Source organism: Sciurus vulgaris (assembly GCF_902686455.1).
Source record: "Sciurus vulgaris genome assembly, chromosome: 6".
Classification (NCBI taxonomy): domain Eukaryota; kingdom Metazoa; phylum Chordata; class Mammalia; order Rodentia; family Sciuridae; genus Sciurus; species Sciurus vulgaris.
Window position 1 is genome coordinate 19468495 of NC_136466.1, and position 24370 is coordinate 19492864.

At 43.8% G+C, this 24370-nt stretch overlaps 1 protein-coding gene and 1 long non-coding RNA gene across 6 annotated transcripts in view; one reads left to right on the top strand and one right to left on the bottom strand.

Annotated features, from left to right (window-relative positions):
- The window catches only part of ATP10B (ATPase phospholipid transporting 10B (putative)), a 323628-nt gene that overhangs the window by 214383 nt on the left and 84875 nt on the right, over window positions 1-24370 (top strand). For 3 of the 5 annotated variants that reach the window (XM_079143825.1, XM_079143823.1, XM_079143824.1), the window contains 2 exons: window positions 8954-9248; window positions 10210-10404. In XM_079143825.1, coding sequence (XP_078999951.1) covers window positions 8974-9248; window positions 10210-10404 — 470 coding nt within the window. In that variant the 5' untranslated portion in view covers window positions 8954-8973. Of the gene's footprint in view, window positions 1-7644; window positions 9249-10209; window positions 10405-11342; window positions 11890-24370 lie in introns of those variants that run through there. The other 2 variants (XM_079143822.1, XM_079143826.1) reach the window with 2 other exon arrangements.
- Window positions 10421-24297, bottom strand: LOC306663510. Its single transcript, XR_013764454.1, has 4 exons — window positions 23931-24297; window positions 17492-21422; window positions 11277-11410; window positions 10421-10979 (listed from the first exon to the last, which is right to left on the bottom strand). It is a non-coding gene; the product is annotated as an uncharacterized lncRNA (long non-coding RNA).

Sequence of the window (24370 nt, forward strand, 5' to 3'; positions counted from 1 at the left end):
ATAAACAACCTAATGACACATTTCCTCTTGAAAGAGAACAACAAACAAATTCCACAACCACAACCAGTAGAAGGAAGGAAATAATTAAGATCAGAGCCAAAATCGATAAAATTGAGAATTGAAAAAAACACACGCAAGGGATCAATGAAACAAAGAATTGGTTCTTTGTAAAGATAAAAAATACTGATAAGTCCTTAGTTTAACTAACCCCCCCCCCAAAAAAAAACAAGACCAAAATTAATAAACTTAAAAGTAAAAAATGAAAAATCACCGTGGACATCACAGAAATCCAGAAATCATTAGGGACGATTTTGAAAATTTATTTTCAATAAATTGGAAAACGTAGAAGAAATAGATACATTTCTAGACACATACAACATGCCAAAATTGAATCAAGAGGACATAGAAAATAACTACATAATAGTATAGTAGACCAATAACTAGCAATGAAATAGAAGCAATTAAAAAAAAAATCTTCCAACAAAGACAAGGACCAGATAGGTTCTAAGTTGAATTATACCAGGTCTTTAAAGAAAAAACAATGCCAATGTTCCTCAAATTATTCCATGACATAGAAATTGATGAAACACTTCCCAATTCATTTATAAGCCAGAATCACACAGAAAGAAAAGTACAGGCCAATATTCCTGATGAACTTACATGTAAAAATTCTTAATAAAATATTAGTAAATGAGGCCAGGAACGGTGGTGTACACCTGTAATCATAGCTGCTTGGAATGCTGAGGCAGGAGGATCTCGAGTTCAAAGCCAGCTTCAGCAAAAGCGAGGCACTAAGCAACTCGGGTTTGTCTCAAAGTGAAATACCAAATAGGGCTGGGGATTGGCTCAGTGGTTTAATTGGCCCCTGAGTTCAATCCCCAGTACCCAAATAAATAAATAAATAGCAAATCATATTCAATGACATATTAAGATTGTATATCAAGATATTAAGATTATACATCAAGTTGGTTTGTCCTAGGGGTAGCAAGGATGGCTTAATATATGCAAATCAATAAATGTAATTCATTATAGTAATAAAATTAGGACAAAAATTACTAGTTACCTCAATGGATACAGAGAAAGTCTTTAACAAAATTCAGTACCTATTCACGGTTATAAAAACCTAAAGAAACTAGAGATAGAAGAACTCTACCTAAACATCATAAACACTGTATGCAAAAAACCCAAAGTCGACATCATAGCAAATAGTGAAAAAATGAAAGTGTTTCCTTTAAAATCAGGAACTAGACAAGGACATTCATTCTCCCCACTCCTATTTAATATAATACTAGAAATTCTAGCCAGAGCAATTAAGCAAGAAAAAGAAATAAAAGGCTTAAAATAAGAAAGAAAGAAAGAAGTCAAAGTCTCACTGTTTGCATATGATATGGACCTATAATATTTAGATGATCCAAAACATTCAACCAACAGATTGCTAAAGCTAAAAACCCTATTCAGCAAAGTAGCAGGTTATAAAATAAACATACAAAAGAAAAATAGATTTTCTACATATCAATAATGAATCTGCTAAGAAAGAGAATATTACTCAGCTTTAAAGAAGAATGAAATTATGACCTTTGCTGGTAAATGGATGGAGTTGGAGAATATCATGCTAAGGGAAATCTGCCAAACCAAAGGCCGAATGTTTTCTCTGACATGCAGATGCTAATTCACAATAAGGGAGGGTGTCTCTAAGGAGGAAGAGAGTTACTGTAGATTAGGTAGAGGGGAGTGAAGGGAGGGGAAGGGGTATGAGGGTAGGAAGGATAGTGGAGTGAAACAGACATTATTACTTCTTGTGCATATATGACTGCATGCGGATGTACAATCAGAAAAAAGAGAAATTATACTCCATTTATGTATGATCTATCAAAATGCATAAATGCATTCTACTATCATGTATAACTAATTAGAACAAATTAAAAAATTTAAAAATCAAGAACACAATTCCATTCACAATAGTCTCAAAAAATAAAAAAACCTAGGAATAGATTCAACCAAAGAGGTTGAAAGACCTCTATGATAAAAGCTTTAGAACACTGAAGTAAGAAATTGAAGACACAAGAATATGAAAAGACCTCCTGTGTTCACAGATAGGCAGAATTCATATTGTTAAAATGGCCATATGACTAATAATAATACACAGATTCAATGCAACCCCCTTCAAAATACCAATGGCATTCTTCACAGAACTAGAAAAGAAAAAAAAAAATAGTCCTAAAATTCATTTGGAAAGGTAAAAGACCCAGAATAGCCAAAGCAATTCTAAGCCAAAAAAGCAACGTTGGAGGCATCACAATACCTGACTTCAATGAGAACTGGCTTGTCACACACTGAATGCTCTGTACGTGCTGCCTGTCATGGGCATTAGTACTGTAAAAGCAAAGGCTGTTCTTCTCACTCTCAGAAGGATACAATTTGTTCCTCTCCTTCAGTAGAATCCATAAATAACGTGCACACAATGGGCATTAAGAGAAACTCAGGAACCCTGTCGCCCTTCTTTCTAAGCTTAGCTCTGACACGTACTAGGCTTGTGAAGCTGGCTTAGGTTTCTTCATTTCCCTCATCTGTAAAACAGGGATATTTTCTGCCTTGCACGGGCATCGTGAGAGTGGGAGATGGAAGAGCATGTGGACAGGACTGGACAGAGTGCTCTGAGCTTATTGAAGTGGGGTTAGTGACAGCGGTCATTATCTGTGAACTGCACATGCTTCTAAATTAGTCCACTAACAAACTTGTGAATTAACCAACAGGTAGACATTGGAGATTTGTTTTTGGAAAAAAAAAAAAAAAAATTCACTGTAGAACTATGACGACAAAAACTGCAGGGTACTGGCATAAAAACAGACACATGGACCAGTGTACAGAATAGAAGAGACAGCTAAACCCACACAGAATCAGTCACCTGATCCTTGACAAAGGTGCCAGAAACATACACTGGAGGAAATGGCAGCCTTTTTAACAAAAGATGCTGGGAAAACTGGTTACCCATATGTAGAAGAACGAGACTAGAGCTTATCTCTCACCTACACAAAATTCAATTCAAGGGGCTGGGGTTGTGGCTCAGTGGTAGAGGGCTTGCCTAGCGAGTGTGAGGCACTGGGTTTGATTCTCAGCACCACATGTGAGTAAATAAATAAAATAAAGGTTCATCAATAGCTTTAAAAAAAATTCAGTTCAAAATGGATCAAAGATCTAGAAATTAGGCCAGAAACTATGAGACTCCTACAAACAAACAAACAAACAAACCAGGATCAACACTCCAACATGTAGGCACCAGCACAGACTTTCTCAATAGGAACCATAAAACTCAGAAAATAATGCCAAAAGTAAATAAATAGGATGGTATCAGAAAACAACTACTGCACAGCAAAGGAAACAAGAAGGTGGAGAGCCTACCGAATGGGAGAAAATCTTTGCTAGTAATTCTTCTGACAGGATTTACATCTAGAATATACAAAGAAGTCCAGAAAACACCAAAGAACCTAATTAATAAAAGGAAAAATGAACTAAACCCACTTCTCAAAAGAAGAAATACAGCCAACGAATATATGATAAAAATGTTCAACATCATTAGCAATTAGGGAGATGCAAATCAACACTACACTGAGGTTTGATCTCACACTAGTCAGAAAGGCAATCATCAAGAATACAAATAATAATAATAAATGCTGAAAAAAAGGAACACTTTTACACTCTTGTTGGGATTGTCAATTTGTACAACCACTATGGAAATCACCGTGGAGATCCCTAAAAAACCTAGGAATGGAACTGTTCTATGACCCAGCTATACCTCTCCTTGGTATTTATCCTGAAGAATTAATTACTATAATTAGTTATTATAGGCAACCTACTATAGTCATGCATGCATATCCATGTTTATAGCAGCATAATCCACAGTAGCTAAACTATAGAACCAGCCTAGGTATCTAAAAATGTGGTAATATACACAATATGGTTTTTATTCAGCCATTAAGTATAATGAAATTATGTCATTTGCAGAATAATAGAGGACATTGTGTTAAGAAAAATAAGTCAAGCTCAGAAGTTCATATCAGGGACCCAGAAGTGAATTACCCCTTTGCTCATTGTCTAATGGCCAAAACCAGTTTCATGGCCTCCTCTTACCTATAAGGGACATTGGACTCTGTGGGAAGTACTTAAAATCTTAGGAGAGCATTGACTATCTCTTTCGAGACCCAGATTAAAATACATTTTTCTAATAGGCCCTACTATCAGGAAGTACTTCTTATTAATGCCAAAAGTAAACAAAAACTACTTTTTCATTAATGAAAAGTACTTCCTGTTAGTAATGCCTATTTAAAAAAAAAAATCAAGCTCCTTAGTTTTAGATATCAAAGTTTTTAGCACAAAGCTAAAGTCAACATTTAAGCTTTTAAGAAGCAAATTGATTTAAATAAAGTAGATTGCATTTAATTAAACACATATTTAGGTGTGGTAAAAATCGGGAATGCAATTCAAAAGTCATCACAATTTGAGAAACACTGGTATAATTCACTGATTTGAGGACATGCCAACCCCAGCTCATTTCCTCCACAGTGATTGTTTATTAGGTGTCTCGTAGAAAAAAATTTGTGAGATTTACACATTTTGTCGTGAGGATAGAGCACTTTAAAAAAATTCCTGTGGTTAATGGATGGCCAAGCTTTATTAAATTCTAATTAATTCTAATATCAGGGTAATATACTAGTTATCAATGGAAATGTCCAACAAGGTCTCAAGAGTGTGTACAAGTCACTCAGTGTGTTTCTATCAAACAGAGATCAAATAGGGAAGATTGAACCCCACTGATTACTCACTGAAACTCAGAGCAAAGTGCTTCCCAAGAATTGATCGCCAAAATATCCATCCATCATACAAGCAAGCTTAGAAAATCTCTTCTTAAAATCCTGATAAAAGAGATAAGTGGTCAAAATCCTGATAAAACTGGTTTTCCTAAACCAGTCAGCATCTAATAAAACCAGTGCAAACAGCAACAACAATTTAAAAAAAAAATTAAATGTATATTCAACTTAATTTTAGAGCCCCACCTGCTACCATGGTCTTGACCAACTGACACGCTTTTTAGAGAATTGTTCATGAATTAAAAATGATTCCCCGGCACTCATTCCTACTCGGGGACCTTCTTTCCATTCAAAGTCAACAAGTTGACCCCAGTCACAGGCAGCTTGCAAACATGGTTGCTGCTGCTTAGGACACACACACACACACTCTGCCCCATCCAGCCTCCTCTTACTCATTTCCTGATCTCAGCTCAAGCCCCACCTTTCCAGGGACAAATTCAGCCCTACTGAAATTAGTATTACTGCACCCTGCTCACCTTTAAGGTACTTATCCTGGTGGGTGAGCATCTATTTCTCTCCCTGAGTGTGCGTTTAAAATCTCTCAGCCACACCAAGGTAAGCTCCTAAGGAGAGAGAGCCATGTGTAGTGTTTACTGACCGTCATGCAACAGAAGGGTTCAATATGTATTTATTGATCCAGTGAATAACTGTTCGGTTGACCCCCTGCCCATAAAAATGGAATTTGCTAATGAGGGGGTTTATTTGGATTCATAAAAAGGAGAAGAAACTGAGGTTCACTGGAAATGTGGATGGAGCACGATTAAGAGAGTTTGGGAATGAGAGTGGGGTTCCTCTGAGAACTAGTTAATCCAGGATATTAGGCTACTGGTCCACCTCATAAAAACGCCCCCTCTGATCCGAAGGGCATCCTGCCCAGAGGAAGGTCACGCTGGGGCATGCGAGGATTACTGTTTCTAGCCGAGGTGATCTGAGTGTGATCTTGCAAAGCTCCTCAACCCTGATGTCCACGGATAGTGGGAGCTGTGGTTTCAGGAAAGCAGAACGAGACAGACGGCAACAGGAAGGACCTTGGGCGGCTCTTCCAGGTGCAGTAATAAAACACACCTCAGACAGAAGGGTTGTGCAGTGCCCTCTGTTCCCGTCCTAGTGTTGGCAGGAAGCACTTCATTTAGAGAACTGGCAGTGGGTGGGGAGCTACCTTCCCCGCACCAGTCTCGGCCCGCCGCCCATTCCTATCTGCTTTACCAGTGTAGTGTGCGGAGTCCACAGTTCACATCATGTCACTTCTGTGTAAAACACTTTAGAACCTCCCCACACACACTTCCTCTCAGCATAAGAACCTTAACAGGTCCTCTGACCCTGCTCTGTCTCTCCTGCCTCACCTTTGCTAGTCTATGTCCCCTCATTCCATGTCTTCTGTGGGACACCCCTATGGACTTCTTGCTGTTTCTAGAACTGGTTCATCTACCTAGAACACCATTCTCCTAGCTCTCTCTTATGTGGTCTTTAGGTAAATGTTTAAGTATTCCTTTTCCCAGGAAGACTCCCTGGTTCTTACACTCTGTGTGAGTGTGTGAGGGCATGCATGCAGACCCCATCCACACTCATATTCAAGCATACACTCTTTTCTGAATCTTTGAGACCTTCATACTTCAGGATACATCCCTAAGAACAAGATTTAAAAAAAAATTAGCAACCCTATTATTATCAGACTCGGAAAATGTGACATTATTAAAATACTTTACTTGAGACTGGGGATGCAGCTCAGTGGTAGAGTGCTTTCCTAGCCTGCCTAAGGCCCTGGGTTCAACCTTCAGCCCCACAAAAGAGGTATGTATACACACACACACACACACACACACACACACACACAATGGCCAAGTTTTAGTTCATATTCAGATTTCACCTACTGCGTAATAATGCCCTCTGTGCCTTTTTATCTCTGCCCTCGACCAGGATGGAATCCGAATCACAGTTTATATTCCATTCTGTCTTTTTAAGCTTCTTTCCATCAAACAATTCCTTGACCTTTTCAACTTGAAATCCACAGGTCAATTATTTTGTAGAGTAACCTGTAATTTGAGGTTTGTTATTGTTCCTGCTGCAGAAATGAGGTCACATTCTTCTCTGCACGTCCTGTCAGGAGGCATGAGATGTCAGCTTGTCCCAATATGGGTGATGCTTGCTTGGCCCTCTTGGTCTACCTGGTGTCCACCAGATTTCACCACCACTGAATGATTATTTTTATCATTGGAGTTAATGATCGGGAAGGATTCTTTGAAATTACGAAAAAATCCAGTTCCTCGTCAAACGACACACAAGGATGGACATCCATCTTACATTCACTTCATTTTTACAGAAGCTCATTGTAGGTTGTTAGAAGAATGTGATTATGATAAATGGGCATTTAAACCACCCCTTCTAAAATACCTTCATCTCCCGTATCAATTTAATCTCTTCATTTAAAAAGATGTTACCAGCTAAAAATGAGAGAAGTCTGATGTGTACGGCATTAGCCAAGGCAAGATTTCTCATTTGCATTTTCAACTCTATTTGTGAATTATCTTTTCATTTCCTCTTCCTTTGCAATTTTAAAAAAAATAGAATACATGAAGGGGGCATATTTTCTTCTAATGGGAAAGAAGATGTATGATATTATTTCTATCTTGCCAAATGCCATAATATTGCTTTTGGGAATGTTATGATGGACACCTGTAATTGCATTTTTTTTTCACGCTTGCTGCAAGGGCTTACTCAGACTCTGAAGAGCTTCCAACAAACAGCCTTGGGGGTCATGGATTGAAAATCATTTAGGTTGATTAAAGCTATGAGGAGAATTATGATGAGGGTCTGATCATATGGGCATCAAGAAGGTAAAATATTACCATTTATACTGGAAATGGAACATTTTTTCCTAAGTGATAATATTTACAATGACAGGCTGGACCATTCCCAGTAAGATTAATAATACCTGACATGTACTCATTCACCTACTCAAGTGTTCCCATGAGCCTACTAAGGGAGAAGAACAATTATACACAACTTCTAGCTTTACAAACTATATCTTTGAATAATGTATTTGAGCCTTTTTTTCTTTTTCTTTTTTTGGACCATGAGTGAACCCAGGGGCACTTAACCACTGAGCCACATCCCCAGCCCTTTTTGTATTTTATTTAGAGACAGGGTCTCACTGAGTTGCTTAGCACCTCGCTTCTGCTGAGGCTGACTTTGAACTCGCGATTCTCCTGCCGCAGCCTCCCAAGGTGTGCACCATGGTACCCAGCCTGTATTTCTGAGTTTTAAAGCAAAATTTGGCCACAAGGAAGCTTGAGGCTTTACTCATTGCTTCCTTTAAGCTGCTGAAGGAGTGGAAGAGCCTAGATGGACCACATTGCTCCACCATCTGGGAAGAGATCCACTGGGCCAACGGCTCAGATTCAGAAACTACAAGGTGGGGATGGGGAGGAAGAAGGGGATCCCCAGCCACCATCAGCCAGCCAGCACATGTCCATGTCGACAGCAGTGGTCAGCACAGCCATGCCACCTCCAGCCTGTGTCCTAGGAAAACCTCTCCCTGTGCTGGTCTTCACACCCATTTGAGGTTCTGAGCACGGATAAGCTTTTCTGAAATGTCATAAGTATCAGAAAATTTTAGAACCAAAAAAAATCCTAAAGAAAAAAATACCTTTCCCTTTGTTTTAAAATGCGATGACATCCTTTTCTGTCCCATACAATTTGTTCCTTTCAAAGTTCATGTAAAAAAGCACGGCAAGAATAGTCTCTCTGGGTTTTCAGTAAGATGAGCGAGGTGGGGGAGGCAGCTCAGCATTAGCAATCAGTCAGGGCTAGGATTCTCCCTGGGCCGAGCTTTCGTGCTTCCCCTGAGGGCCACCACCTGCGTCATCAGCATCTCTCATCCCCCTTACCTGCTTCCAAGATGCTCATCACAGGTCTGTTGTGTTGACTGACATCTATGGGCATCTGTTGAACGTCCCTCATCCTAGAACACATGGATTGCAGGGATCTCTCCTACAGCTTTGGCCCCAGCATCTACCTTGCTTGGACAAGGGAACGAGCTGGCATGCCACCTGTTTCTCCTGACCATGGTGACCTCTCGTGTCTTCCAGACCTCAGCTCGTTGCTGGAAATGGCCCTCTCCGTGGACTCATCTTGGCCCCGGTGGCGATGGCGGGTCCGAGACAGCATCCCCCAGGCTCCATCAGAAACCACAGCACTGCTCTCTGCAGAGAAGGGGAGGCAGGGCCACAGCCTGCCGCAGCAGCGGGTCGTGATCCCCAACAACAGCCTTTGCCACCAGGATTGGGACAAGGTCTCCAGGAGATACCCTGGCAATACCATCTGCACGACCAAGTACACCCTCTTCACCTTCCTGCCCCGGAATCTCTTTGAACAGTTTCACAGGTACGCAGCCCCTTGTCCAAACAGCACCCATTTTAACCAAGTATTGGCCACTTAGATGAACTGAGATGCTGCTTCGGGGGGCAACTCTCCTTTAAAACCCCGATGCATGTGCCTATCGAAGTGTTTTTCATTCATTCACTCATTAAATATTTATTAGGTCACCTGTTGGGCACTTAAGGTACATCAGGAAAAAAGAGAGACCAAACTCAGGAGTGTATTAGCTAGTGAAGAGAGAGACACTAATTTCTAAGTTATGTAACAAAATAAAATTATGACTAGAACAAATACTTTCAAAGAGAGGTATATGGTGACATTTGAGGAAAATTTGGCCTAGTTAAGGATCAGAAGAAACTTCCTTGAGGAAGTAGCCATTGAAATGTAAGCTGAAAGATGAAACTGTATTAACTGAGAAAAAAGATGTAGCAAGAAGTCAGGGAAGAGAGCATAAGAGTGTTTCTGCACATAGACCTGCATGTGCAAAGGCACTATGGGAAAAGGACATAAGATGAGCTTGAAAAATTAGAAAACATAAGCCCTCTTCTGAGATAAGGTATGAAAAATCATTGCTGATTATAAATCAAAAGGTGGGCTTGGAAATCATCCTAAATTTTGTAATTATTATAAACTGCCATTTACTGAGCAACTACTAGGCTGTGGAGCACCATACTGTGTATCCCCCCAAAATATTTTACTATGTAACATTCATAAGAGCTTTCTGAAGTAGACAGTACTGTTCCCACATTGCATAAGCACAAAGAAGCTCAGGTGTGTTAATCAACCAGTAAACACTAGGAACAGTGCTGATATCAAGATCAGTTGGCTTCACACCCCTACCACCACATCTGAGATGAAACTGAAGGTAGACATCGTTTTAGTGGATCAGGGCCAAGAGTTGGAAGAAACGGGGAGGAGAGCGTATTTGACGTCTGGCCTTCACTCACACCCCGCTCGCCCCTTCCAGGTGGGCCAACCTCTACTTCCTGTTCCTGGTGGTTCTGAACTGGGTCCCCTCCCTAGAAGTCTTCCACAGGGAGATCACCATGCTCCCGCTGGCCATCGTGCTGTTCATCATCATGGTCAAGGACGGCATGGAGGACCTCAAGAGACACCGCTTTGATAGAGAGATAAACCGCTCCAGCGTCAGAATATATGAAAGGTAGGGGAAACTGACTCGTCTTGTCCCCCTCGAGAATGGGTTATACAAACTCCTTAGCACATTCCCCTGGTCTCTTGCCCTACATCATATTTTCTTACTTTCATTCAATTCAGTGATTCTCAAGAGGAGACAGTTTGACCCCCCAGGCAGCATGTGGTATGGGGAGAGATTTGGGGGCTATCATACTGGGAGGGAGGGTGCTATTGGCATCTACCGAATAGAAGCTGAGGGTGCTGGTGAATGGCCCACGACACCCAGGACCACCCCCCTCACAACACAATGAAAAATTATCATCCAGTCAAAAATGTCAATAGTGCTAATGTTGAGAAACCTTGATTTAACTTAGGAAAATACTCATTATTAAGCACAAGTGGTTCCATTATTAAGAGAGAGCTGGAGCTGGGCACGGTGGCACACACCTGTAATCCCAGCGGCTCAGGAGGCTGAGCAGGAGGATCGGGAGTTCAAAGGCAGCCTCAGCAAAAGCGAGGTGCTCAGCAACTCAGTGAGACCCTGTCTCTAAATAATAGGGCTGGGGATGTGGCTCAGTGGTCGAGTGACTCTGAGTTCAATCCCTGGTATCAAAAAAAAAAAAAAAAAGAGTGGATTGGAAACTGAAAAATTAAACTCAATGAAGACAGGATCATCTCAGGAGACAGTTCAGGAGAAACTCTTTGGGAGGTGGTTAGATAATTTCTCCCAACCCGAAATCGTATACCATTTTTAAAGCCTCAGAGTTTCTTAGCTAAAAAAAAAAAAAAAAAAAAAAAAAAAAAATCCTTGCTTTTAGAATTGAACCAGGTAGGTTTTAGGACCCAGAGTTGGTGTTGGTGCACCTGCTCTTGGCTGCCCTGGATGAAATAGGAAGATACCTGGTGGTGACGTCTACATTCCAACAGGTGGAGTCTCCACCTGGTAGAAGGAAGTGTCCTGGTGGGTCCACACCCATTCCCTGCAGGCTCCTGGCTGGTCATAGTTCTCCCCTGGCTGTTTATTTGGAGTCTTCCTTTTGAAAGAAGAGGGAGAAGTTTTCAGTCAAGAAGGTCAGTGAAAAATGAGAGTTAAATTATGAGAACCAAAGAGGCAGGAGCGCGCAGAGATGAGGAAGGAAGGGAGGAAGAGGCGGAAAAGGAAAGAGGACAAGAGACGCGTGGTGGTCTCCAACCTGCCTTTCGAAGGATGGTCCCCCAGGGAGAACCCCAACCGGCATTATTGTGGAAATCAGATTAAGACCAGCAAGTACACCGTGTTGTCCTTCATCCCCAAGAACATCTTTGAGCAACTGCACCGGTTTGCCAACCTCTACTTTGTGGCCATTGTGATCCTGAATTTCATCCCTGTGGTCAGCGCTTTTCAGCCTGGGTTGAGCGTGATTCCTGTATGTGTCATCCTGGCAGTCACTGCCATCAAAGATGCTTGGGAAGACCTCCGGAGGTACCAATCCGATAAAGTGATCAATAACCAAGAGTGCCTCATCTACAGCAGGTAACGCAGACAACCCGGGTGACCATTGTGTGGCCTGTGCCCCTCCGGCTGTTGTCTGAGGCAGGGCTGGGGAGGGGGCTCTCATTTCAACTCAGTGTTCACGTCTCTGGGGTGAGGATGCGCATAGCCTCAAACTCCAACAAGAGGGCTGAGTCTGTCTTTTCAAACTGGGAAGTCTTCATTATGTAGCATTTTCTTACAGTTCCAAATTCATCCAACCTTCAAGAAGTTTCTGTAAATTCTCTCTTTTTTTTCGTTTCGTGTGGCCATGCCCGCATCTGAGTTTGTTTGGGGACCTTGCAGGGAGAAGCCCTCGCTTTTTCTCAGAGAGGCAGTCAAACATGTTTGGAGAACCGGGGGCACAGAGGGGGACGTCATCTGGGTTAAGCATGAACTACATGACCTTAGGCAATTCCTGGGGTAGTCATGGAAATTGCACAAGATAATCTCTAGAAAGTGATTAGCATTGTGCCTAACACATAATAAATGTTCGATAATGCAAGTTGCAGTTATGGTTAGAATGTGCAATTCATAGTTTTCCCTTCGCTCAGACTGTCCATGAATGTCCCTCTGATGTTTCCTGACAGAGACAGTATGTCACCTTCTTGCCATATAATTTCATGTCACTTTTTTTAGCAGTAATAACCTAAAATTTATTTGAATAATATATAATCATTGAACTCCATCCAAAACAAATAAAGAGGAAAAATGATCAAACTAAGTCATAAACCAACACATTGGATCTAAAATAACCCAGAATTTGGTTAAGTGAGAATAGCTCAATGATATTGATTAAATAATTCCCTCCCTTTTGTCTTCAGTGACCTTATTTTGTAAGTTTCCAATAAATAGAGCTAAATATTCTCCCAAGGTGGAGAAGATCCAATGAGCTCCAAAAAAGCCTAAGCGAATATTCCTGAACCTACACAACAGCAACGAATTTAAAATCCCATGTTGTACGACTGACCTTAACTGGTGTCCACATTTGCCTTTTTATATTTGGTTAGCTGCTAGCATATTTCAAAAAGACCAAAAAAGATTGGAACATCCCTCAGACTTCAAATGAGCTCATTTGATAATTTAACAAGTACTATACTAAAAGTTTGGTCAAGAGGAATAGAAAGAAATGGAGTATGATAATATAGAACGGTCTGCAGGGAATCCCCTATTTGTGATATCTCTTTTTCCATATTTAGCTTATTTGTTCTAATCAGTCATACATGACAGTGGAATGCATTCTGACACATCCTACAGAAATGGAGCATAGCTCCTCATTCTTCTGGTTGTTCATGCTGCGGGTTCACACTGGTTGTGTAGTCTTGCAGGCACATAGGGTAATAATGTCCTATTCATTTTACTGTCCTGGCTACCCCTATACCCACTCCCTTCCCCTCACTCCCCTCTGCCTAATCCAGTGCACCTCTTTTCTTCCCTAGCCCCCTCCCTGCTTATTGTAAATTAGCATCCGCACATCAGAGAAAACATTCGGTCTTTGGTGTTTGGGGATTGGCTTATTTCACCAGACCCGTGATTTAATGTCACTTGATACATATCACCATTTTGCAAAGCTGCTATTGGGTCAATGACCACACTGGACTGTTAGGATAGGACACACTCTCACTGGGCAAGGGAAAGAAGATAGAGTTAGAGCATGTCATGACTTTGTGACCACCTATGTGGCCCCCAAGGGAGTGAGGGGGTCGCACCTGGGCTTGCTGAGAGACTCCAAGGAGAGGGGATGTGCGTTCCAGCAGCGCAGGTGATTGACTGGCCAGCAGAGGAGGGTTCAGCTCCCTGCAGACAGGAAAGCATTCACCTCTCCCAAGGAGCAGCTGGGTGGTCTGTCTCACTTCCTCCCACCTGATCGGGGCCCCATTCAGCAGCAGGGGTTTCACTGCTTGCTTCTTGCTGGGATGAGGGGTTTGCTTGGGGTGGGGGACAGGGGGCACTCCAGCCAGGGAAGAGCTGCTTACCTCCAAGGAGGTGCTCTCTTCCCCTGGAGGATGAAGTGACCAGCACAGAGCTGGCTGGCAAAAGAGTGCACGAGACAAACTCCACTTGAAATGCTGTAGCCAGGGGAAGCCTCCCAGGAGACGCTCGCTCAGGGACTTGTTTGTCACCAAAGAACCCCTAAGTGAAAGTCCACAAGTGAGCTGCTGCCTGTTGACTGGAAGGGCCACGATTCCACATGCAGAAAAACTAATCTGAGGGTTCTGTGCCTTTTCCCAGCCAGACCTAATTGTCCTGCATGTTGGGAGCACACTGGTGACCTAGATCTGAGATGCAGGTGCCCCTTGCCTTTGAGTGGACATTGTAAAGAGAGGAAAAAGAACTGCCAGCTGTGAGGCGTTTTTTGGAAGAGGCAGATTTTAAGGTCACATTATTTTTCTTTGGGTACAAATCCACCCCCCCTGTGACTTTTGTTTTCCATCTTTCTCTCCTTTTTTTTTTTTTTTTTTTTTTTTTGAGGAGTTTGGCACATGGGTGACCCGAGAAGCTGGCTGCTTAGGGAGGAATGTGAGTGGGCTGCAGTGAGCCTGTTCCTGTTCTCCTTGCTCTGCCAGAATGTTCCAGAATAATGAGCCTCTTCTTGGGGATAATCTCACGCTGATTATATCACAGGCTCACCTGTGCTAAGAGCCGACCCACCTGGGCCAGCCTGCCATTCTGTTCTCAAAACAGCTTCCAGGGAGCATCAGAAGAAGCAAGATGATAAAAATCTAAGGGGAAAAAAGGATTAGTCTAACAGTTCCCTGTGCGGAGGGAACAGAAAGTCCTCATAGCAGTCCTTCCATGGAAGTATTCAGTATAATAATAGTGGCGGAGATGGTCTCTGGAAAGACGTCCATGGCCAAAACATGGGTTGCTGGCCCTCATGACCCACAGACAAAGACAGACATCATCATCCTGTGTACATGTATGATTACACAAATGGTATGAATCTACATCACGCACAACCATAGAAACGAAATGATGGCCTCATTTGTGTACAATAAATCAAAATGCAGTCTGTAAAAATTAGAAAAAGACACACAAGTAAAGACACCTGTTTCTCTTTGCTTAACTCAGGGTTGCTCCAAACTTCCTGGACCTTGGACCTATTTTTTAATATCTAAGTTTGGACGATTTACCTTTCTCAGTTATAGCAAGATTATTGACTACAAGGGCAAATAGGGAACTAAATAAAATGGACTAGTCGTTAAAAGTAAAGCAATATCACTCCTGGCCTAGTACTGCAGATGGCGTCAGTGTTGGGAGGCAGCAGGGAGTGGTGGGGACTGTGGACTGTGGGGAAGCCAGACGTACATCCCAGGAGGCAGAGCTGGCCATGCAGCCAGCATGGGACCTCACCAGGGGGAAAGAGAGGCTTAGTGTTGCCAGATTGCCTGAGATTTATTCAGGGAGCTAGAAACAGATATTTTTATCTGAAATACCTGATTTTTCAGTGTTGGCAACTGATAGAATTACTTCAGACACTTGATCTATTTTATTTGACCTAAAGTTCTGTTGTGTCTGTGGACCCCCTACTTTGCAACCTATTCAAGGAATCTGGAGTTTCTACAAAAGAATAATTCCTCTCCTGAGGTTCATCCTACTGAGGGAGCCTCTTTAGGCCGGCGAGGCTTGATGTCACAGTGAGAAGCATACCTGGGAGTCAGAGGCACGCACAGATCTGCAGCTAAATACTCAGCCCGGAAGCTCACCTACTCTCCGGATCTCAGTATCCACTTTTTTTTATTTTTATAGACTGCATTTTGATTCACCGTACACAAATGGGGTATATCATTTCTATGGTGGTGCACAATCTAGATTCACACCATTCGTGTAATCATACATGTACATAGGGTCATGATGTCTGTCTCATTCCACCATTTTTCATACCCCCCTCCCTCTCATTTCCCTCTATGTAATCTAAAGTTCCTTCATTCTTCTCTTACCCCCCCACCCCCATTATATATCATCATCCACTTATCAGGGAAAACATTTAGCCTTTGGGTTTTTGGGATTGACTTATTTCACTTAGCATGATATTCTCCAAATCCATCCATTTATTTGCAAATGCCATAATAGTCTTCTTTTTGGCTGAATAATATTCCATTGTGTATATATACCACAGATTCTTTATCCATTCATCAATTGAAGGGCATCTAGGTTGGGTCCACAAACTAGTTTTGTGAATTGAGCTGCTATAAACATTGATGTGGCTGCATTACTGTAGTATGCTAATCTTAATTCCTTTGGGTATAAAGTGAGGAGTGGGATAACTGGGTCAAAATTTAAGCCCATTCCAAGTTTTCTGGGGAATTGCCACACTGCTTTCCAGAGTGGCTGCACCAATTTTCAACTCCACCAGCAATGTAAAAGTGTGCCTTTTTCCCCACATCCACGCCAACACCTATTATTGTTTGTGTTCTTAATAATAGTCATTCTAATTGGAGTAAGATGAAATCTTAGAGTCATTTTAATTTGCATTTCTCTCATTACTAGAGATGTTGAATACTTTTTCATATATTTATTGATTGCCTGTGTGTCTTCTTCTGTAAAGTGTCCAGTCCTTGGCCCATTTATTAATTGGGTTATTTGTATTTTTGGTGTGAAGTTTTGTAAGTTCTTTATACTTTTTGGAGATAAGTACTCTATCTGAAGTGCATGTGGAAAAGAGTTTCTCCTACTTCAGTCTCCACTTTTGTAAAACTTGGTAGTCACACTACATCCGGTCCTTTGAGATGCACTATGGCAGAACAGAACCCGTGGCCAGTTTAATTGGGGAAATAGGACCTGCCCGATGCTTGAGTCTTTATGCACGTTATTATGAAAAGGTTCTGATGACCCTCAGTAAGGATTTGTCTAACTAAACTGGATCAGATGAGGTGTTCCCCTCTGCAAGCAGCAGAAACCTCAACTCAGATTCAAGCAGGAAAAGCATTTGTTGACTTAAGTTACCACAGAGGTCCTGAGGGCTGCAAGCCATCAGCATGGCTCAGTCAGCAGTTGAGAGCCAGTCTCTGCTGTCCTTGTCGTTCAGCCTCCTTCTCTGTCATCTTCACCGTCAGACTTGCCTCAAGGCAGTGAGATGGCTGCAACAGAGCCAGCCCTCACAACAACATGTGGTCAGGAAGGAAGGAAGGAAGGAAACTTCTGGTGACCCTCTTAGAAGGTCAAGGAAGCTTCCTCTATAAACTTTCCTCACCTCTCAGTGGCCCCCCATAGTCATGTGCCCACCTATGACCTAACCCTTAGGGAAAGGAGATGGGAGTATGGTAATGAGGTCATACCTGAGTCACAGTGCTTACCACAGCACCCAGCACAAGGGCAGTTTCCCTGAAAGCACATGGACTACTCAGGAGAGAAGTAAAACCCAAATGAAGAGAGAAGAAATGATTTCTAAGAGAAGGGGGACAGATGTGGTGGCCACCTCCATGTCCTCCTCACTATCACTGTAGAGTCATTTTGAATGTAGATTCTGTACATTGCTTTCTATCTGCTGACAGAAACATACTCACTCTGGGACATTCTGTGCTACTCTGTCCCTAAAGTTCTTCTAACTGAAATGAGTCTATGAAAGACCTGGAATAAGAAGCTAAGCTAGAAACCAATTTACCCATTAGACGTCTTGACTGACAGGTGCTAAAGGGCAGATCCTCTTGCCAACTCTCTGTGATTCGTGATGGAATGTCGGGCAAAACACGCAGGATCTGAGAGGATAATTTTTTTTTCCTTAGAAGCAACAACAAAAACCCCTTATTATCTTGAGCACCGACTCTATCCATTTCATCTCAGATGTACGTGTTTCTAAGTCTGACATCCTTTTTGTTCCTTTCTCATTTTCGTGCAATCAAACATCAGAATTTTGTGCCATCAAAAATCAAATTTTGCTCACTTCCTAATTCCAGGCATCAACCAGCCCAGGCTTGTTAATACCATGAGAAAATGTCTCTCTGCAAACAGCAGAAGCCTTGTTAACAGAATTACAATCCTGTTAGAGCGTTTTCTTTTAATACAGCAACTGTGCTTGTGGTCTAAAGGTGACCCATTAATCAGATTTATGGAATGTCTTGGAGGAGAGATTAGCTTCAGAATTGTATTAGCTTCGTTTCTCCCAGGGCTCAGTTTAATGAATCTGGAAACCAGACCCAGCAAGAGATTTGTATTTTTCCATCTAGCTTAGTAAATTTTTATTTGTATTCAGGACAAACATGGGACACAGAAGGACGAAAGTGAACCAAGGGAATCGGGGTGGTTTTTGTCCCCAAATCGAAATGAAACTAAAGCCACCCAGAGTTTCGTGAGCCAGCCGCCCGCTCACTCACCTGTTCTGCAAATCTGATTTCAGAATTTGGTGTGCGTGTGCCCCGTGGCAGCCCTGTGTGCCCGCAAGGGCTTCACAGTGCGGGACTCGTGAGGAACTTACAAACAGCTACAACGCTCCGGGTGCTTTGGAAGCCTGCGTTCAAAAGGACACAGTAGTGCAGAGGATTTAGTGACTTGGCTGCCTGCAGGAAACATCAGGACCCAGGGACTCCTTCCCTGCAGAGGTGACATTTCAGGACAGCATTGAAGGAGGAGTCACATTTTTTCCCCCAGCAGAGGGGACACATTGCAGTTCACGGCCTGTTCAGACAGCAACTCAAAGACACACGTGGGTCTTATGCTGTTAGCAGAAGGACCAGGACCTAGAAATGTCAGAAACTTAAGGGGAAAACAACAGATGGGGCTTCTTTTTTCAATCTGACTTTTTAACCAAGACTTGGAGAGTGTCCCTTCTAGAAATCAGGCGGCTGCCGTAACATCAAAATAATTGCGTGTCCTACCAGAGAACAGCCAGTCTTCTGGGACCCTGGCGCTGGGGATCTGGCCTGCTCCCTCGTTTCGTCTGCCTGTTGCCTTTCATGCCCGTGTCCCCAGGCAGAAACCTGAGGGATGAGGTTCTGACCCTCGTTATATTACTAATTAGCTGTGTGGCCCTGCAGCGGGGACCCACTTGGACTCCTCTTTAAATTGTGACCATCTCCTCTCAAAGGTCTATTTTGTGAGAAGATATGCAGATAACGTTCAGGAGGGTTTGAAAATAACAGATCTGTAGACGTAAACTGCAGGGCACAGAACCAGGAGGAGGAAGCAGGCCCCTCAGGGGTGAGCTTACTGCCTGCTTCCAGCAGGGACTTTGGTGTGGGACCTGGGCTTGTCGCCGAGCTGACACTCAGCAAAGGAGTGGCCAGAAATAGTTATTCCATCACTTGAGCCTCCATTTCAGTGTCTGTAAAATGGGGACAAGAGTGCCAGCTACTTCCCAGGGTCGTGTGGATTAAATGAGATAATCCTATAAACCATTTAACTCGGTGCCTGCTGAAAGTAGCAACAAATAATTTGTTTTAATCCCACTCATCTCAACTCTAATTTTTTCGATAGCAGTCCCAGACCAAGCTCTCTTCTCTCTTGCTGTGGTCCCCACTGATACAGGACATCACTCACTTTGTTGGTAAAATTCAAGGACATTCACTGAGCCCCAGTGGGTGGAGATAACAATGTTTTAAAAGCAAACACCAAAGCTCTCCTCTCTCATATTTTCTCCCATTCTTTTTTTTTCCCTTTTTAAATTTAATCTTTTTAGATATACATGACAGTAGGGTATATTTTGACATATCATACATGGAGTGCAATCCATTCCAGTTTGGATCCCATTCTTGTGGTTATACACGATGTGGAGTTACATTGGTCGTGAATGCATATGTGAGCGCAGGAAAGTTGTGTTGACTCCTTCTATTATCTTTCTATGCTCATTCCTCTCCCTTCCCTTCATTCCCTTTTTTCTAATCCAATGAATTTCTATCCTTCCCCTCCATACCCTCTCTTATTATGGGTTAGTATCCACATATCAGAGAGAACATTCAGCCTGTGGTTTTTTGGAACTGTCTTATTTCACTCAGCATGACAGTCTCCAGTTCCATCCATTTACCAGTAAATGCCACAATTGCATTCTCCTTTATGGCTGAGTAATCTTCCATTGTGTATACGTAACACATTTTCTTTATCCATTCGTTGTTGAAGGGTGCTAGGTTGGTTCCATAGCTTGGTTATTTTGGGTTGAACTGCTATAAACATTGATGTGGCTGTGTCACTGTAGTATGCTGATTTTAAGTCCTTTGGGTATACGCTGAGGAGTGGAATAACTGGGTTGAGGTGGTTCCATTGCAAGTTATTTTCTCCCATTCTATGTAGCAAGATTTTGAAATCTAAATTCAGGAAACCCCTCTGGAGTCACCCTATCCACAGCACACCTGAGCACACCTATACCAAGGTTTAGATTCAGGGAAGCCTCAGATAGTAGCCTCATCCAGTCCGGAGCATCAGCCACTTGTTCCAACCCAATTTCTAAAACAGACAGTGCAGTGGGTCATCAGGTTTGTACACCTGTTAATAAAGCAGCTATTTGGTCCCTATTCTGCTATTATTCCCCCTAAATAGCAACTTCCTGGAAAACTCACAATAAGGCATTTGACAAGGCAGAATGTAAGCTGTGTAAGGGCCATCCTGACTCCAACATACAATCATTAAACACCCCGGGGTTGCTTCTGGTATTAGCTGAGAGAATACATGTCAAATGCTTAGCCTAGTTCCAGGCATTCTGTAGCACTGAGAAACCGTGATCTGAAATATTGCTACAGAAAGTTCTAGAAACTTGACAGCCGGGAGTCACCATGAACTTGAACCAAGGGGAGTAAGAAAGAAAGGCCACTGGCTGGAATTTAAAAAGGTACAAGACCAAAATCTATAACTGTAGAACTTAACTCCAAATTCTAATAACATAGCAAAATGGGCCTTGGGGGAGGATCTGGAAAAGACAGACAGTAGAGGAACATCCAGCTCTGCTTGAAGCATGACTAGGGAAAGTTCCACTGGCTGGAGTTCAAGACCAGTAGACTGTGGCGGACAGCCCCCAGGTCTTGTTCCGCATTGACAACAGCAAACTGGGCTTCCTCTAGAGGTGTGCATCTCACAAGTGCCCCCAACGTGCGTGTGCACACACAGACTTGCTCTCTCACACTCTGTCTCTGTCTCTCTCCTGCCTCCGGCTCTCCCCTCTCCCCCTCCCCCTTTCCCGCCACTGCCTTGCCCTGAGCCCACTGTGGGCTGTAATCCACTGGGGCCAATTCAGCTTGTCATTTCAGGAGAGAATGCATTAGCTTCTCCCCAAAAGCATGGGAGGAGCCATAAAGCAAGAACTGAGGTGTCCCTGAAGCGCTGCACTCTGGATCCCAGACATGATTTGTGTCTCACGGGCGAGGATGCATAGCCACTGTCTTGCCAGGATGAAGCTCAGGTTCCCGAGGCGCGGCTTCTGTCCTCTCCCAGCCCCTGCTAGGTTCGTGCCACCACTTTCTGAGGCTCCGTCTGCTCTGCTCCTCATCCCCTAACACTGCCCCAAGTCCAGTAGAGTCGGGGTGCTCCCACGGCGGCCACTCACCTCCTTGTGGACGTGCTTAGGTGACCTTACCCAAGTCAGGTAATCTTTCTGGGCCTCAGTTTCTCATCTGTGAAATAAAGATGATAATAAAAACCATTTCATTATCAGGCAGGTCAATGGCCATGTAAATCGGTGATTTCATTATAGGCTCTCTCCACACCTGTCGGACAAGGATATGATCATATTGTTATCAGAGTCTCCACCCAGGAGTCCATAACAAAACAGGAACTGGATGCTACAATGGCTGAAGAGTAGGAAAAGCTTTCCTTCTATTGTCTTGTGTTTGTAAGAAGTTACTTCATGTGTCCTGAGCACTCCCCACGTGCTGGATACCATTCCCTACCCAACTGAGGGGATTCGATGAAAAGTCTAGGATCGCCCCGGCTCCCAGCAAGCTGTTCATCACACAGTGGAAAGTAAAAGGTGCATGAAGCAACGAGGAAGGAGACCTCGACACCCAGTGTGGCTGCGAGACGGGCACCATTGATGGTCAGGGCCCCCAGGTGAAGAGACAGAGGTAGGAAGAGGAGCAGCGCTCAGGGCAGCACTGTACGTACCCCCAGGCTGCTTCCCCATCACCCAGGCCGGGCAAGCACCTGTGACTCCCCCATCTTCTGAAGCGTGGTGTTCCCATGACCCTCACTTCCTGGAGACATTCCGTGCTCAGTTCAGCTTTCCGTGGGTGGCAGCCACACGGTCAGTCAAATCAGGGCTGGACTACCCCTAGGCCTGGGGTTCCAAGATCCTGCTGTGCAAATGAGACCCAAATGTGTCCGGCCTCCCAGCCTCTGGATAGGAATGAGGTCACATTCAAACAGATGCCCCACTGACAGTGAGGCTCACCCCAACCTGTTGATCGGGGCTTCAGTCTTCCCACCTAATCCTCAAGGCTTCCGAAATAGAGCTGGGCAGCTCAGGAAGGGTGAACGTCACTCAGATTTCCCCAGTGTCTCCAGGCCACCAAGGACTCCTGGCCTCAGCTCTTCCCTGCTAGGGATTCAAGTCCTCCTGTGCTAACCACCATCTCGCACTGTGGTCTATAGCAGACAGGCAGGTCAGGGAGCAGAGACTTAGCACTGAGGCAGAAGATTCAGAACTGCCGCCCGCGCCCCAAGCCCACGCTGTCTTAATGTTCATCCTTCAGCCTCTGCGCCATTTCCTGGGGCCAGTTAGGGACTAAGGTCATGCTGCCCTTTCTCCCTTTTTAATCCTACTCCCTCTTGCTAAGTTTCTCCTCCAGTTACAAAGTCCCACGCCACATCTGTATCAGCTAATGAATACAGACAGCTACAACAGTTCCTAGTCTCACTGTCTCCACAGCAATGACTCTGTCCCAAGCTGGTAATAACGGCAGGGATGTGACGCTGTTAGCAGCTATAAACACCATTTGCTGGGAGGTAACAGGCAAGATTTGTATACTAGCATAACCTTCACCCACAACCTATAGGAGAGGTTTGACCCATTTGATAGATGAAAAAACTGAGGATCAGAAAGTTACGTCGCAGATTCAAGGTCACACTATATGTAAAAGGTAGCTCCAGGTTGCAAATCCAGTTCATCTGACTCCAAAGTTCTCAACCGTTCTACAAGGCTGCCTCTGCCTCAGCATACTGATGTCCAAAAAATTGGGCCTTCTAAGTCTTCCTGAACTAGCCACCAGGCCCTTGGTACTCCTCCTGGGAGCTATAAAAAGAGGGTCCAGCCTGAGCTGTTACTGTGCACCGTGGCCAGGGTATCCCTTCTCTGCTGAGTCTGTTTCCTCACCTGAAGAATTCGGGTTGAATTAGAGATCTATCAAATCCCCCCCAGCCCTGATTCTAAGGACATGCATTTCTGAAAATTCATCCCAGTAGTCATGCTCCAGAGTCAGAAATGCTTGATTTGCTGAAATCCAGTCCCTTTTTGCAGGGGTGGGGAAAAGGTTTGGATTCTTAGAGTTTCTCATTTGTGGATGTTGTGCCCGGACCCCAGCCGTGAAATGTGATTGTCAGCAGAAAACAGCATGAAGAGGAAAGCACTGGAGGCCAGAAAACAACAACGTGAACGGGAGTTTTCATCCTGTCCCCATAAAGAAGCTGATATTTAAAAAGGACTTGCTAAGGGCCGAGCCCCACGTCCAGTCCCATAAAGCGGTCGTATTGCCAGTTCTTTGTCATTACCTCTCTGAGGCAAGAGCACATGTTCTCTTCGACTGGAAGGTACAGAGTCTCTGAGAGGTTAAGTAACTTGCCCACGGTCACACAGGTCCTGAGCAGTGAAGCAGGGGTCAAAGACGCTCTTAATTCCTCTACTGTGCTCATTCTCTCTGGGGTTCCCCATCCACCCTGGGGTAGCCACATGGAACATTCTGGGCCTGGCATTCAAACTTACTGAAAGACAGCCCAGATCGGCTCATCACTGTACTTTGAATAGCTGATCCTCCTGACAGGTCTCTCCTGGAGCTCCCTGGTGGTCTTTCATAAAACCCAGTTCTTGAAGAAATGGAGCCTTGAGCATCCTCTCCTCCTCTTTCCCCCTCTCACCTGTTCCCCCCTGGCATACAGTTGGTTACAAACCTCTCTTGCTGTTTATTTACCTTTTAATAAACCCCATCTCCTTTCGGAAAGCTGTTTAACACTGCACCACTTAATTTTTTCCTCCAGGCGGAATCTGCCAGATGGAGTCTTTGTCCCAAGCCACGTAGATTTGTCTTATTTTTAAGCAGCCCTGAACATTGCAGGAAACTGAAATAGCAGTCGGTTCCCAGGTGCGGACTCACTGAGCAGGGGGACCATCAAGAGTGTATCAGCGCGTCCACCTGGGGCAGCTGTTCCACACGGGCTGGATTAATGAGGCAGCGGCTCCCACAGGCGGCTCCCAGCCAGCTGCTGGTCACATCTGGGAGTCACTCAGTGCAGAAGCACGCTGCTTTTACGCCTCAGCAAGATTCTGCCACTCATCACCTCCACTGGCTTGACCCCCTTGGGCTGTGCATCCCTGGCTTCTCCACAGACATGCTCCTGACAGCTCAGGGGG